Genomic DNA, 17,078 nt, shown 5'->3' with positions numbered 1-17,078 from the left:
GGTTTCGAAGTCATAGGTGAGGTATAGCTACAACTGTGATATCACTAACATTTATACCTTCTGCTTCGGTTTTTATCATGTCTGAAGACTACACTGCTGCCTATGGATGGCTGTTGGCAACCTGGTGTTTACTAGTAAGACAGACTCTCCTAATTAGAGTAGTAGAGTTACTAGAGCGGCGATGATGATTGATTGATTGATATATATATATATATTTGTATCACAAAGAACCCGAAAGCTTGAGGTCGCACTCCACTGCTAATGTTACCTTTACGGCTCAATTACAAAGGAAGCCAGCCTCTGCATACCAGGTGAAAATTCTCTTTTTTGCCAACGCGTTTCGAGGCAGCAGCCTCTTCTTCTTGGGCAGCTGAGAAAATGCGACGCAGAATTTCCTCATTTGCATGCGCTTTTATTTCCTGCCCCCAGTGGACCTTCATGTTGCATGCAGGGACATGTAGTCCTGGAGAATTGTTACCCTCAGTGGGTTCCGTGTAACATTTCATTTTCTTTACAGCATTGTCCTTTATTAAAAAGCCCTCCAGTGGGCCCCTCGATGCAAGGCAGGCTAATTAGTTCCACATTAGCAGTGCTGATTTGCAAATCGGCATAGTTCCATCTTGCGCAGCCTCTTCCTTTCCAAGACGGTGCGGCCCTCCACGGCAGGGCAGCCGTGTAATTAGTTTGTATCACAAAGAACCCGAAAGCTTGAGGTCGCACTCCACTGCTAATGTTACCTTTACTGCTCAATTACAAAGGAAGCCAGCCTCTGCATACCAGATGAAAATTCTCTTTTTTGCCAATGCGTTTCGAGGCAGCAGCCTCTTCTTGGGCAGCTGAGAAAATGCGACACAGACTTCCAAATAGTGAGCCGCTGCCAAATAGTGAGCCGCTGCCAAATAGTGAGCCGCTGCCAAATAGTGAGCCGCTGCCAAATAGTGAGTCACCGCCAAATAGTGGTCCGGTGCCAAATAGTGATCCGGTGCTAAATAATGAGGTGCTGCCACATAGCGAGGTGCTGCCACATAGCGAGCCGCTGCCAAATAGCGAGCCCTTGACAAATAGTATGTGTGAGTATGAAAGGGGTAGGCCCTTAAAACTCAGGACCTGGGTCCGTGGGTCAGTACATACGAGGTTGGTCTGAGTTTGCAAATATAATATACATATACAATTCTAAATAAAGCCACGTTCACCATTGGATTTGAAACTAATCAAGAGAATATCAAAATATTCATTTCATTCATTATGGCATTTTATTCATTTATAGCCAAGATTATAAATAGCAATTTACGGTAGAAACATGTAATTGTAACATCATTACATTCAATATTAGAAATAGGTGCTCTCTGTGAAAAGGGAAGGGTAAGTGAATGAGTGAAGGGGACAGAGTAAAGGTGTTGTGACATAATTTTTACATCCAAATTAAAATGAAAAACCTCTACAGTCAAACTAATGAGCAAAGGTTCCCAATTTCACATCACACATAGATAGTGAGAATACATCTCTTATTTAGCTCCTATGGTGTGTCAAGAAAAAGAGGCGTATTTCTACGTTTCGACCCCTGATACGCTAGAAGGGCAATTCACAGCCTCATGTTGGGGTCTTCATCAGGAAGAGGATGGAGAGCCTATAAGGTAATATGAATAAACAATTCAGAATTTTGTAGAGGGTGAGCAGACGTGGTAACGTTATTCATAGTAGTGATGTGGATGGTTACCTACATCAGCAAACGGTCATCGTATGTACCGTCCGCAGGGGGGCTTCCAAATGCTCCGATGGAAACTGAAATACAATGAAATAGGTGCCATCAGGGCCCTGAACTTTGCTAGATCAAAGAATTATCGGGGGTGGCGGGTAGGGGGACTTACTTTGCGTGCTGGTAGTCACACAGCCAATGGGCACAGGTAGGTCTGTCCTCAAAAGGTATATTTGTCTGTAAAGAGAGGAGGCTGCATTTAGCATACTAAGCCGTTATGGTAGATAAGGTATAGCAATGTGGCCGATTACAATTAGGGAGCAATTTTCCCACGTTTTTACCTTACAGGGGTGAGTGCAAAGTCGCCCTGTTGCTCCAACGGCGTGCTGAATCACAAATGAAATCGCGGTGCCGGTTTATTTTACTGAAAAGACAAAGCGGAACTAAATTCAGTTTCCTCGGTCAGCTGGGTGCACTGTACTCGAGTAAATGTGGCCGATTGTAATTGCGGGGCGCCCGATCAGCGGATTGAGTCTGGACATACCTTTTGAATTGGAACGCGCATTAGCGCTGTCACTTCGTCGGCGTCCTGCATCCGAGTGAGCTCGCGGTGCAGGCGCTCAATGCCAGTGACTGCTAGAAGAAAAGGGGCTCGGCCCACTGGTCCAATGGGATCAGGGCCTGACTCGCGCGCTCCGTGGAGCATCCTTAAAGAGATAGTCTCCCAGTATGGGAAACAGTGCTGGCTAAACACTGATAAGCCAGAGCTGAGTTGTGGGTGGATGTATCCTGAAACCAGATCTGAATTTCTGGCATGTAAAGCACCGGGCAGCGTCACCATGGGTGAGAATGCTTGGAAGTACATTGTCTATGCTTTGGCCAAAACAGGAGGAGCAGTGGGACACACGGTTGAGATACAGTTTGTTACACCTCAATGCATTTTTAGCCACAATATTAACATGTATAAGACCGGACAGATTCCACATGGGTGAGGATACTTGGAAATACATAGCATACATTTCAGTGAGTTCGAAAATACAAATGATACACGGTCCACATAGATGTCCAGAGCGTGTTATGTGGGGTGTCGCATTATTCTTACTGGTAACTTTGCACATGCGTGAGTACATGGGGAGGTAAAGATACAGTAACCCAGGGTCTATTCGGGATTGAGTCCCGCCATCTGCGAGAAACTGGCTTCCAGTTCATTCAACCCCTTGCTTATTGTTTGGAACTTCTGCATCCATTTGCATTCCCTTGTGTCAAGAGCGGCAGCTAGATTGCCCCCCCGGGGGCCGAGGGTGATTTTTTCAATTATCATCCAGCGGATGGAGTCTGGTGGATGGTTTTTCCTCATGCGACCTCATGTACATTGGACAGACACAGCAAAAAGCCAAGAACCGCATTTTCCAGCATTGTAGCCGGATTCGCTGCACGACTCCAGGGGCCCCTTTGGTGGAGCATTTCACTGAGAAAAACCATCCACCAGACTCCATCCGCTGGATGATAATTGAAAAAATCACCCTCGGCCCCCGGGGGGGCAATCTAGCTGCCGCTCTTGACACAAGGGAATGCAAATGGATGCAGAAGTTCCAAACAATAAGCAAGGGGTTGAATGAACTGGAAGCCAGTTTCTCGCAGATGGCGGGACTCAATCCCGAATAGACCCTGGGTTACTGTATCTTTACCTCCCCATGTACTCACGCATGTGCAAAGTTACCAGTAAGAATAATGCGACACCCCACATAACACGCTCTGGACATCTATGTGGACCGTGTATCATTTGTATTTTCGAACTCACTGAAATGTATGCTATGTATTTCCAAGTATCCTCACCCATGTGGAATCTGTCCGGTCTTATACATGTTAATATTGTGGCTAAAAATGCATTGAGGTGTAACAAACTGTATCTCAACCGTGTGTCCCACTGCTCCTCCTGTTTTGGCCAAAGCATAGACAATGTACTTCCAAGCATTCTCACCCATGGTGACGCTGCCCGGTGCTTTACATGCCAGAAATTCAGATCTGGTTTCAGGATACATCCACCCACAACTCAGCTCTGGCTTATCAGTGTTTAGCCAGCACTGTTTCCCATACTGGGAGACTATCTCTTTAAGGATGCTCCACGGAGCGCGCGAGTCAGGCCCTGATCCCATTGGACCAGCGGGCCGAGCCCCTTTTCTTCTAGCAGTCACTGGCATTGAGCGCCTGCACCGCGAGCTCACTCGGATGCAGGACGCCGACGAAGTGACAGCGCTAATGCGCGTTCCAATTCAAAAGGTATGTCCAGACTCAATCCGCCGATAGGGCGCCCCGCAATTACAATCGGCCACATTTACTCGAGTACAGTGCACCCAGCTGACCGAGGAAACTGAATTTAGTTCCGCTTTGTCTTTTCAGTAAAATAAACCGGCACCGCGATTTCATTTGTGATTCAGCACGCCGTTGGAGCAACAGGGCGACTTTGCACTCACCCCTGTAAGGTAAAAACGTGGGAAAATTGCTCCCTAATTGTAATCGGCCACATTGCTATACCTTATCTACCATAACGGCTTAGTATGCTAAATGCAGCCTCCTCTCTTTACAGACAAATATACCTTTTGAGGACAGACCTACCTGTGCCCATTGGCTGTGTGACTACCAGCACGCAAAGTAAGTCCCCCTACCCGCCACCCCCGATAATTCTTTGATCTAGCAAAGTTCAGGGCCCTGATGGCACCTATTTCATTGTATTTCAGTTTCCATCGGAGCATTTGGAAGCCCCCCTGCGGACGGTACATACGATGACCGTTTGCTGATGTAGGTAACCATCCACATCACTACTATGAATAACGTTACCACGTCTGCTCACCCTCTACAAAATTCTGAATTGTTTATTCATATTACCTTATAGGCTCTCCATCCTCTTCCTGATGAAGACCCCAACATGAGGCTGTGAATTGCCCTTCTAGCGTATCAGGGGTCGAAACGTAGAAATACGCCTCTTTTTCTTGACACACCATAGGAGCTAAATAAGAGATGTATTCTCACTATCTATGTGTGATGTGAAATTGGGAACCTTTGCTCATTAGTTTGACTGTAGAGGTTTTTCATTTTAATTTGGATGTAAAAATTATGTCACAACACCTTTACTCTGTCCCCTTCACTCATTCACTTACCCTTCCCTTTTCACAGAGAGCACCTATTTCTAATATTGAATGTAATGATGTTACAATTACATGTTTCTACCGTAAATTGCTATTTATAATCTTGGCTATAAATGAATAAAATGCCATAATGAATGAAATGAATATTTTGATATTCTCTTGATTAGTTTCAAATCCAATGGTGAACGTGGCTTTATTTAGAATTGTATATGTATATTATATTTGCAACCTTGACAAATAGTAGGCCGCTGCCAAAAAGTGGCCCACTGCCAAATAGTGATCCGGTGCCAAATAGTGATCAGATGCCAAATAATGAGCCGTTGCCAAATAGTGAGCCGCTACCAAACAGTGACCCGCCACCAAATAGTGATCCAGTGCCAAATAGTGAGCCGCTGCCAAATAGTTTGCCATTGCCAAATAGTGAGCCATTGCCAAATAGTGAGCCGCTGCCAAACAGTGAGCCATTGCCAAATAGTGAGTTCCTGCCGAATAGTGGGTTCCTGCCGAATAGTGGGTTCCTGCCGAATAGTGAGTTCCTGCCAAATAGTGAGCTGCTGCCAAATAGTGAGCCGCTGCCGAATAGTGAACCGCTTCTGCCAAATAGTGAGCCGCTGCCAAATAGTGATTTTCCTAAATGAAACAATCCAACAGACTACTTGTCTGGGGTTGGCAAAAATTAAAGAAAGGAACACCCCGACTATTCTTTCAGTGGCCTTCTTTGATAATTGTCAGAGTTTAGCAAATTATACTGAAGAACAATTGAATAACATGGTACAGAATGGTACCCTTAATTCTTAATTTCCGAGTTCGGGAGGGTAGTTTAAATCAAGCGGACCTGATCGACCGATATCCCCAGTCAGAGCATTCTAGTATTGTTACCACCTAATGTGTTGGCAACGGTTGAAACATTTTTCACTGTCCGCAGTGAAACAACATCATTCTCTCCTGTCTGAGGACATGAATTGATCAGATTTTCTTTTAGATCCTAAATCCCCCATGTTCTAAAATATTTATTTATGCTACTTATGACCAGGATAATTTGGAAAAAGTGCTAGCTGTTGCAGATGATCGTATTTACAATTTGAACAACATTGTGTCATCTGTTATTGATATTGTGCAGAGTGACATGTCAACCTTATATCATGGACAAAGTCAGCTTAAATCTATTACGCAGTTTAGCTAGATGCTTCAAATGCTTGTTTTCACCTATTAACTTAACACACAAACAATAACTAATGGCCATGAAAGACGTGACATACACAATGCTGCAATTAGAAAAATTGAAACAACTGCCATTTATTATAGCTGAGATGCCTTCGGTGGTGTTGGTACTACACAGTGCTTATTCACTCCCCATCTTGACATTTCAATTTACCGCTTGCAATAAACATTTCACCATAGGTAGATACGAACACTTTGGGAGCAGCTTCATACATGAATTATGGTCATTACCCTTTACTTTTCGCTGTGAACATTCCAACAATTAAGTTTTTTTATAACTGGAGAAGAATGCAACTCTACTGTAGGACATTCACTTGTTCGTAAACAAGTTAAAATCCATGGCGCCTGTAACACTTCGGCACCCAATTCAGCTTGTTGTTTAAAGAGAACTCCAATTCTCCCTTACATAACAGTACTTTCAAATAGTAGTTTCCTCAATGAGTGAGCGAGCAAGACTGTTGTGGAATGCGGGCTGGAGTCCTGTATATTTTGTCAGTTTTCCAATTAGTCGCTTTTTACAACAATGTCTTGTTTTCCCCTCCGCATGGAATAGTAAATAACTCGTTGTGGCCTTCGATTCCATCTTTGAAAAGCAGACTGCAACAAGCTGAGCAGACTCAAAGCATTGTTGTTCCAACAAGAAGTAGCTCTCTTCAAATTTCAGGTGGCTAGAACGTCCAGTCAAATACAGTCATTTTTAAATACAAACCTTCCCCTGCCTTTCCGAGACCTAGTGCATCATATCTTTAGTGCGTCTAATATAACCGGCCACTTCCACTTTTTTAAAGTTTAGGCTCTGGCCTCGTTACTTCTTTTGAGACTCCACTTGGAGTAATTCTGGCTTTTATCCACTCCATTTTTTCTAGTGTATTCGGAGGATTCCTGTGGCTGTTATTCCTAATTTCTGGCATCCTCATCCTGCTTCTCCGCAATGGATGCTCCTTTTTCGGGCATTCTGGAACTGGCACCGCTCCAACACTACCGTGAGCGTATGCTTCAGATCTATGGAATGTTACTACTACAAGAACTGGATCTTGATCGGTCCCGAACATTTTGACCGGCCAGGTTTATCTGTGTGCAACCTATATTCCGTTGTATCTGGTGTCCCTTACTGGACATTTCCCTGGCTTCGCAAATTCCCGCTACCACAGATTTTGGGCTGTTGATGAGTCCCTTAGCGACCCATTTTCAGAACTGTTTCCTGGGCTTGTGACTTCTTTACAATGCAAGGTTTGAGCCATCAACCTACGGGAAACATTTGCATCAGCACATGGACAACCGGATGTAGCCTCCACAAACACAGATGCCGGTTGCCTGGCAACTGTATAAGCATCGGCTGAGACCAGAGATCATGATTTTTGTTCCTTGGAGCTCATGGCTTCAGCAATAGACCAATCCTTGCATGCAGAGTCAGACTCCTTTATTGAGTTCTTCACCCTCAAATTGGCAAAGATCACGATGGATTCCTCCAAAACACCATAATTTGACTATTCTTCCAAATGGACACTTTCTTCAATTAACATTTATTCCATGCCATTTTTATACCTATACTTGGAGTATGTTTACCTTCTAACAACATATATATTCCATTTGGTATTCTCTTTTGTACTATTATTGGGACCAAAGGGAGGGTGTTGTGTGTTTCCTGCATGGCCCATTGTAGCTTTCCTTAGGTTAGCCTAATTGGGCATGCTGTAGGCCGTATTTTCCTATGCACTCATTACTATAATAAACACGCTTGCTTTTGTGCCACATTTTATTTTGATGCAGAACCTGGATATGTTTTCGTGTTCTTTTCTTTTCCTGGGATTTAGTCTGCACTCCATAGTCAAGGTCAAACTATAATGTCCCTTGTTAAACGGAGTTCCGAAAAAACTCCACTCCGCAGAGCGGAGTTTTTTACTCCGTCTCATTCACCAGTCTTAAGTTGGCGAGCATGAGTGAGGAATTTCTTACTCCAGACCACCTCCTGGCCAGATTTCCCAACTCGGGTGGTCGCGGATGACGAGAACGCTTGCGTTGAGAAACCATCCGTTCACGTTAAGGAAACCGCAGCTCAAGTAGACTATCATACTAATAATAATATAATAATAATAATAAAGGGGTTTATAAAGCGCATGGTGACGCCTTCTCGGCGTGTCCCCGCGCTAGAAGCGTAGAAAGAAGCAGTGCCCTTTTGCGCTGCACATGGTTTTGTTTGTGCTGATTTTCCAGCGAGGGACAAACATCTGGCGCTAAAAATCTGCGTGAATGTCACAACTTAATGCATTCTGCTGCATACGGAACTCCGCGTTGTGCAGTTTTTGGGTTACTTTGCTCTCGCCAGGCCTAGTAGAAATGAAGGAGCAACACATCTGACTACCTTGTCATATAAGAAGTGTAGAACTATCATAATGAACCCTAATAAAGAGTAAGTGGCGGCAGGTGTTAATGCCTCCCAAACGTGAACACCATCCTCCTTGCAGTGGCTTGTCTTGTAGCTTTTGAATTTTCAGTACCAATTCTGACATTGCTGAAGCTTCAAGTACACTAGAAGAATTAGGGAATGGGCATTTGCTCAATGTGTCCTGCGAGCTGGCAAAAGCAGACCCTCCAAACAATGAGCTGCCAAATAGTGAGTCGCCGCCAAATAGTGAGCCCCCACCAAATGGCGAGCCACTGCCAGATTGTGAGCCGCCACCAAATAGTGAACCGCTGATAAATAGTGAGTTGCCTCCAAACAGTGAGCTGCCAAATAGTGACCCGCCGCCAAATAGTGACCTGCCACCAAATAGTGAGCGCAGAACAAACGAGGAGTGAAAAGAACTAGAACAGATCTTGAACTGGAAGGCGAACAATGTAAATATCATGATGCAATGAAAATTTTAGAGAACTCTAGAAAGAAAAGACTAAAGACAACAAAATGATTGTTTGTGAGGATTTGATGTGGTAGTTTATGATGGCTAAAATCGCCATCGAAGGGCGGCCTGTACTAGCGTAGATACTTATTATTCTTTCCACGACATACATACTAAATTTTACACTGTAATAATAAGTACCTTACACACGCTCACGAAAAAAATCACAGAACCGAGACAACGTGGAATTATCAGCACCGTAAAAGCCTGCTTGATTATCTAGATACAGTAGAATTCATGAAATAATAATAACAAGATGTTATGAAGACTAATGAGAAGTTTAGCATTTTTATTGATTTCAATTGCAGAGTGTTTTCACAAACTTGACATTGGTGCTACAAATCAATGTAGATAAGGGTTGCATGCTTTGACGTAAGCCTTGAAGTACCCTAAGGAAAGGGTTGGGACGATTCGGGGGTCCCGGTCACAGGACGGGCTGGACAGTGGGGAGATACTCGCATGTCCAGTTTCGCGCCAGAGCGGGAGCCAACGCCTCCCTGAACTGGTTCCAACTGGAGTATGCAAGGAGGGAACCAAATGTGCCCTTCAAAGCAGTCTAGTAGCGCTGGCAAGCGCCCCCACCCTGTCCCAATACACTAAGTCCTGTCTGTGACAGGAAACTTATTGTCCTACCTTCCCCTGCTCGAGCTTGGCTCAGCAGCAGGAGGGCAGAATTGTGTCTCTGGTCGGCAGCTGCCATTGATTGCTGTCCGGGTGTAGAAGACTCTTACAGGGAGCACTGAGGGCCTCCTGGAGGAGCTTTACAGTGCATGGAATCACCCCTCCAACAACGTTTAGGGGTTCTCGGTATGAAGGGCCCCTCACTCTGCTATTGCTGCACTCCACTAACAGGTCAATGACTAGTACCCGGACGCCTGACTCCCTGGCTCCAGCCAATTGCCCCATGCGTACTATCAATCAGTACCCATTATACTCTTCAATAGTAGTTCTTCACTCCAAAGCCTGATAGCTCATTCGGACCTCGCTGCTGATCAGCCCGACCTAGAGAGCTGTTGGGGAGTTTACGGGGCATCTGTTTGGTTTATTGGTTCGTACTGCACCGCATTCATCTCTCCCACTTTTAATGCGTATTGCGGACTGCACGTGGTGCAGTGGAGGTCTCATTGCCTTACAAACTGAGGGAGACCTTGTCCCCATCAGTTTCTAATCTTTTTTGCTCTGGACGTGGAGGCTCTACTCCCCTGTGTTAATTATCAAAGTAGAATAAATAAATGACATTGTCATTTACAATGCCAATAGCTTAAACTCTCGCAAATGCGAGACCTATTGCATTGCAAATGCTTGTTCTTAATTACTTCTGATGTTCAAAAATTAGGAAGGTTTTTAAAAAAAAATGTAAATGGGTAGTTTTTAACTCTGAAAAATAACTTGTTACAGCAGTTGCATCATTTGTGACTGGTGTTGTATATTCCTTTTCTGTTTTCATTGTGTTGATCAGTGGACCTCTTGATACACAATCACATACAAGGGTAGCCAGAATGAGAATGTTAGGAAAAGTCATCCAGTCCAAGGACGTTTTCTTGTATTTTCCAGCTGACGAATGTCAAACTATAAAACTCATGCATGCATTAGCAGTCACAGTTTTAGTCTAGGCGCTTTACAAACCCACAATAATGTTTCCAAGTTTGTGCAGATCAAGGTTGAAAAAAACAGCATGGGTAAATGGGTTTCACGGGAACCACAGTAACAAAGAATTTTATTTGCTGATTGGTGAAAGTGGATAGTCTGTTAGCTTCCATCGTTTAAGGAGTCTAAGAATAATAATGTTATTTTTATGTTCTCATGTCATTCAGGTATCAGTGGTGTGCTGCAAAAGGGATATGCTAACAAGTCTGAATCATCATGAAGCTTTTCCAGTTAATATACCACAGACTATCTATGAAATGCTACCACTGTATGGTGTATCCTAGGCGGTGGGTATCTTCATCTCTGGGGACCTCTCCAGTATATTTACGAGGAAACTCACAGTACCCGAATCATTTCTGGAAGAGCAATATATTATTTGGGAAGCTGAGGCCTTTCATCCCATCTCCAGTGACCTGCAGCAAGGAAGGCTGGTGCCAGGCCAGACCGGCATCAGGAAGAAGTTCATCTAGAACCACTGAACATCTTCAAGCAGCAGTTACAGAGCACGACTCGGACGAGGACTTTGGGACATTGTCCAATCAGTATTCCTCCAGGATAGTGTTCAAAAAAACTAAAGCGGAATTTCAAAACCTACAGTACGAAGAAGAGGATGAAGAAGAGGCTACGGTCAAACCCAGACATGGTCGAAGGAATACTGCCTATTGGTATCAGGTACAATGCAAGAAGCTGATAAAAAACAACAAGGTGTGAATCCATCCTTAATTTTTTTATTCTTGAAGTGAGAGTGCATTTATAAGCATAGTGCTGTGCATCAGTGTATTCCTCATGCGTTCATATGATGTACATTGGCTTGCAACTATTTTTAAATAAGGCTTCAGAATCTGTTGAAGCAGAAGAACTCTAAAACACATCTAAACGTCTGGCTCCACATTAGGGCATGTTTTTCTTTCTGAAGGCCAGTAGGCATGACTCTAGGGCAAGGGATGACTGACCAAACCTCATCAGAATTGGTGAAAAGAAGTTTTTATCCAATCCTTAGTTACAGAACAGAAAAATCACATCAAACAAGACAAGCTGATGATGATAATATGCTCACCTTGCACAGATGATAGCCGTCAGCAAGCTTTGGGGCATAGATTTGCAAATTCCACTGTACGTTGTATCTGCTACTCACATATGCACATAGCTAGGTAATTAATGCAATTAAGGCATTACAAGTTTAGCTTGACATAAAGCTTAATATGAATAGCTGGAATTTTTTGCAGACACAAATGCTCAGATTCACAGTTTGCAAATGTTATTTCCGATGTGCAAAACCCATTTTAGAAGTCGGTAAGATTGTAACGACTCTTAAAATAGGATTGCCTATCTCTACCAAGTCTCAATTTGGAAGAGGGGTGTTCTGGGCGTGCCTTTTTAAATTGAGATTCGGTAGCAGCTGTATTAATGTTTTGCAACTGGAATTCCTGTTGTTAACCATTGAAAAATTACTGATTCAGAAGTTGAAGTGGTAACTTATTTGCAATAGGAAAGGGGTCCCCTTAAGATTCCTTCCCTTTGTGAATTAGGGTGCACGTTTTAGGATGAGTAGGCTGTGGTCTAATAGACAATTGGCATCTGTTACTGAAACTTATGCAAAATAATTTTTTTTTAAAGATCAGCCCCTTTCCACTAAGGAAATCCATTTGCTATTTTTAAAAAAGTTTTCCTTTTTCAACAGCAATCACAGAGATGGTCGTCTACTGACCCTTGCAGGCCACCATCACTGTGATTATGGCCTGTCGAGGTGATTCGCAATGTGCGACCTTCCTAATGAATATTCATTAGGTAGGTCCGACTTGGACCCACTCTGAATCGTAATTTTGCCAACTGACTTATTTGTACATAGATCGGTTCTCAAAATTAGACCCTGGTGTCAAAAACTGGTGTTGTATATGAAACATATTTCAGACTCTCCTGTCATTTTTACAGATGCTCAGCTGATACTTCCTTTGGGGTAAATAACTGAGGAAGGGATTCTGTTGAGAATGTGAAGAAGGCCGCAATAGTTCCACAGCTTAGTTTGCAATTTTCTCTTGAATGGAAAGAAAATAGTATTGGACCCTAGATCTAAGACCCTTTAAGGGAAGGGAAAACAAGTTCCAAACAGGTTATCTTTGCTTTCAATCTACTATTGGTGTAACTGAACAACTCACTGAGGTTTGCAGCATCTGTTTAATAGTATTGGGTTAATGGTGTAGTGTGGCATGGGGAGAGACCTTGTTGGTAAATTTATATCTCATGTTTTACATTAAGCTTGCAGAAGCTCTTGAGATGTTTGAGACTCGGATGCTGAAGGACGAACGATTGACGCCAGAAGAGGGCAATTACACAGTGCTGATTGGGGGATGCGGCCGAGCTGGCTACGTGAAAAAGGCCTTCAAACTCTACAATGATGTAGGTATAAGTTCCAGGATGCTTGTTTTTGTGAAGAATGCTGGTAAAGGAAACTATGTTGAGAACTAGCTTTCGGTGATTGCAAGCACAGTTAGTGGGGTACTGTTGGACTAAGTTTTGGTTAAGGTTAGGGATCTCTGGTCCAACCTGATTATTTTGTTTTGCTTTTTTATCTAGCTAGGGTTGTTCCTGATTCAAACCTCTTTCTGGCAGTGTAAAAAGGGTTGGTGATGTCTATCATATCTGCTCTGGAAAGGTCCCTTCCTCACTAAAAAGAAATAAAAATAGTTGGCATTACTTGATTGCGGTTCTGTGTGACTTTAGACTGTGAATAGTTCAACTACAAATATATTGCTTACTTCTAACTGCAAATTAAATTGGTTACAAAATATTGCAAAAAACTTTCAATCTGTTTTCAATTTTTAGTAGATGTGCTGTATAATCATTTACAAAAGAGACTAATACTTTTTGGGGAGTTTTGGTAGAGCACACTACTGTGTCTTTGTAAATGATGTGAAACCTATTGTCTTATCACTGCAATTTTTAGGTCTCGCCTGAGCCAGCGCATGCACGGCTCTGGCGAGACATTTAGTGAGTGGGGCTTTAAAAAGCCGACCACAGCTTTTTGGGTGGCATAGAGCGTGCGGTAACGCGCACAGTAACGTGCATTCCTCGCATCGATCGTGGCCCCCTTGCAGCATGCGATCAGGCGCCATCTGGCTTTCCTCTCATGGCTCATTAAGTGCATGGCTCACGTCACGCAATCACTTTCGCGGCCATGTCGCTTTCACGGCCGGGCGGCCAATGCTTTCACGGTAAATTGGCGTCTACGTTTTCCACAGTTTTGTGGCTTTCTGAGCGCTTTCCCTCCACCTTCACTCTCCCGCCCTCTCTTGAAGCCTACCTGTGCCTCTTGCAATTAACCTCGGGGAAAGTGAGAGCGGCTCCAGTGGTGCCCCCGGGTTTCAAAATCGCTCCAAGGCTGCAGCTCACGGGGAAATAACTTTTAAACTGACGCAAGTGTAAGACTTCGCATACACCAACTCATTGTAAAAACAGGAGCACCCACATACCTCACAAAAAGATCAGTTACATTTAAAATAAAAAACGATGTGTAAAACATTATATGAAGTAATCTTCATCGAGTTTTTCCATCTCCGGAATCTCTCCCTTCCTTTCCCCTTCTAGCTCCCCACCTCACCCGCTCCCCACTTCATTTTTTCCACCCCTTCTTCTTTCTGTCATTTCCATCTCTCATGCTTGTCTGCGTACTTGTATGTATGTGCTTGTTGTCCAGAAGGGCTCTCTCTCTCTCGAAAGAACATAAGCACACCAATTTATTACAGCTCTGAATCACTGTGCCTATGTCCCCAAATACGTCCTTTGCCATATCGACCCACATTCACACACCCCATCCCAATAATATGCAAATTCTTACACTTTGAAGAGCAACATGTACCCTTGTCACAAACATGTTCTGTCTCATTCAAAGAAAGAGTTACACAATGATTTCGTCACACATCCACGCACTCTGTGTGACACACTGACTAAATGACTGACAACATCACCCACACAGCGCACATTATCGAAACGTAGTGTCGGCGTCTATCTGTCTCTCTCTCTCTCTCTAGTGGCGCAGCAAGAACGCAATAGGCTCTAATTGAATGGATCACCGGCCGCCCAGTCAGGAAGTGAAACAGAACCACAGTGTGGCTTTGTATGGTCCCTGTTAGCTCTGTGTCCTCACATTGATGGCAACGCCTTGCCTCTCACCCAGACCATCTCTCTGTCACACTCCGCATTGCCACCCACGTTTGCAGGCGCTGCCATTCTCCCAGAACATATCCCCACCCTACAGCAGTATATTTCAGAAGCAATGCAGTGTTCCCTGCTGCCTTCGGTTTCTGCATCGAGTACCAATATCACCCTTCCACCCCTGCTCCACCTGGCTCTCACTGGTCCAAACTCTGTAGTCGGTGGCTCAGTGGACTAGTCTGTCCACAGTGGGAGCCTGTGTTCGACCGGTGGATCCACTCAGCTTTTCATCTTTCTTTCTTCTGGACTGTTCACTTCATTTATTTACATTTGTGCACATTTTTTTTAAACTTTTCGTATTACTAACATAGCTGCCCACCATGTTAGATTGGTAAATTAAAAATGTATAGTGCCTTAGTACACATGTTATGTACATGCATCTGTTACCCCCTAGGTCACCTGATTAGTGTATCTGTCTCAGTGAAGCACCATCACATGCCTCGCGCCACTCGCGGTTACAGGCAGGCCTTTGGGCATGGCGCCCTATTAGGCAATCCAGCTGAGAGGCCCTGCCTCAATTCCCATCCAAACGCAACTCCCGCTGAGAGGCCTTGCATGGCTCCCAAATGTATCGCTACTCCACTCGAGAGGGAGTGTATCACTTCCCTTCGGAACGCTACTCCAGCTGAGAGACCTTGCACCACACCCAAATGTAGTGCTACTCCACTCGAGTGGCCATCCATCCATTCTCAATACAGCGCTACTCCAGCTGAGAGGGCTTGCCCCACACCCAAATGCCCATTCCGCTCTTTCTCACCCTTCGAAGACAGCTCCTCTTTTTATGCCTCTTTCTTAGCCGAGCTTGGTTTTTCTTCCCTCGACCACCCCCTCCATGTCAGATTCCCATGACCACCCCACCCCCTCCTGTCAGATTCCCATACACACTCGCTAAAATGCACCGAATCCATTCTCAGCATATTCGCCTGTCCCCTGAGATGCCCACTTCCCATGTCTCTCACAGGGAGCAGCGCAAACTTAGCATCAGCAGCACCCTATTTTCTAATCAAGCATTGGCAATGCAATAGGTCTCTCATTTACGTGAGTTTTTTAGCTATTGCTATTGTAAATGACAATGACTTTTTTTTATTTATGTTTTGGTTTTTAAAATGTAAATAAAAGGCATTATCATTTGCAATACCAACCGCTTAAACTCTCGTAAATGTGAGACCTATTGCATTACAAATGCTTGTTATATTTGTCTTTTGCAGTCTGTATATGTTCTCAGTTGAATTTAACATTTCGGCAAAATGCAGTCTTAGAAGCCCGACAGTGCTGGAGGATTTATCAACTGTTAGAATTTGTGAATGATTTTTTTCCCCCAGATAGTAGTTATGTTATTTAACTGGATGCAGGACATTTCTACCTCTGAGTGTATTCTCTCTATTGCAAGCTCTAGCTCACAGTGGCCTTATGTCTCACATTTGAAATTGACTAATTGAAATTGGAAGGTGTTTTTATTGTTTTACATAGCCTTCCATACGTTTTAGCATGGATTCGTAGGTGGTGGCAGCTCCTACGGGACCCGCTTGACCGCTGGGGGGCAAATTGCGAGGCACTTGTGGTTGCGCTGACTCCTCTGTTCCCCTCCTTATCGCCACTTGTTTTTTAACTTTTTAAAACCTTTGCTACTTTTAACTCTTGTAATTATTTTTAATCTGACCTGCAGATAGCCTTTGATTTCGCTATCACTCACCTGTGTGGGAGGTGTGCTCCCCCTGCCCCGGTCCACCGCGGCTGCTGTGCCTTTTGAGTGGAGGGCAGGGCGCCATCTTAGGTGAGTCCCCGGATCCCGGCGGGACCGTTGGCGGCGGTCTAGCTGGGGGAGGGTCTTGGCTATTTCTTGCACATGGCTTTACGGACGCGCGCAGCGGGCGCGCCCGTCCTCGCCCCGAAAGCGTCCAGCGCCAGCCACTCTGGTCGGACGGTGCCTGGTCTGGCCAACAGGAAGATCATTTACTCCCGCAACGCTTTGCTCAAATTGAGGGGCTTTAGTTGTGATGTTGGGAGACAGGGGGATGTCCTGGACAATCTTAGTAGGACATGCCCGGTTTGTAATTTTTGTTTTAGAAACCAGTTGCCCTATCCCTCCCCCCGTGTCTCCGACGAACCTAGGATACAGGCAGCACTCATTAACGCACGCTCGATGGACAAGCATGCGCCTGACATCTTTGAACTGTTGTCGGATGCCAAATTGGATGTTCTTTTTATAACGGAGACTTGGCTCAACGAGTCGTGTGCTCCGGTAGTGGAATTTTCCAT

General features: G+C 44.3%; 1 protein-coding gene across 1 annotated transcript in view; it reads left to right on the top strand.

Moving 5' to 3' along the window:
* PTCD1 (pentatricopeptide repeat domain 1) overlaps nucleotides 1-17,078 on the top strand; it is an 82,653-nt gene that overhangs the window by 3,533 nt on the left and 62,042 nt on the right. Inside the window, exons 2-3 of the mRNA XM_078665057.1 lie at nucleotides 10,775-11,312; nucleotides 12,864-13,004. Coding sequence (XP_078521183.1) covers nucleotides 10,824-11,312; nucleotides 12,864-13,004 — 630 coding nt within the window. The 5' untranslated portion in view covers nucleotides 10,775-10,823. The remainder of the gene's footprint in view (nucleotides 1-10,774; nucleotides 11,313-12,863; nucleotides 13,005-17,078) is intronic.

The sequence above is a fragment of the Lissotriton helveticus genome, chromosome 10, assembly GCF_964261635.1.
Source record: "Lissotriton helveticus chromosome 10, aLisHel1.1, whole genome shotgun sequence".
NCBI lineage: Eukaryota > Metazoa > Chordata > Amphibia > Caudata > Salamandridae > Lissotriton > Lissotriton helveticus.
This window is presented reverse-complemented; position numbering and strand designations above follow the sequence as displayed.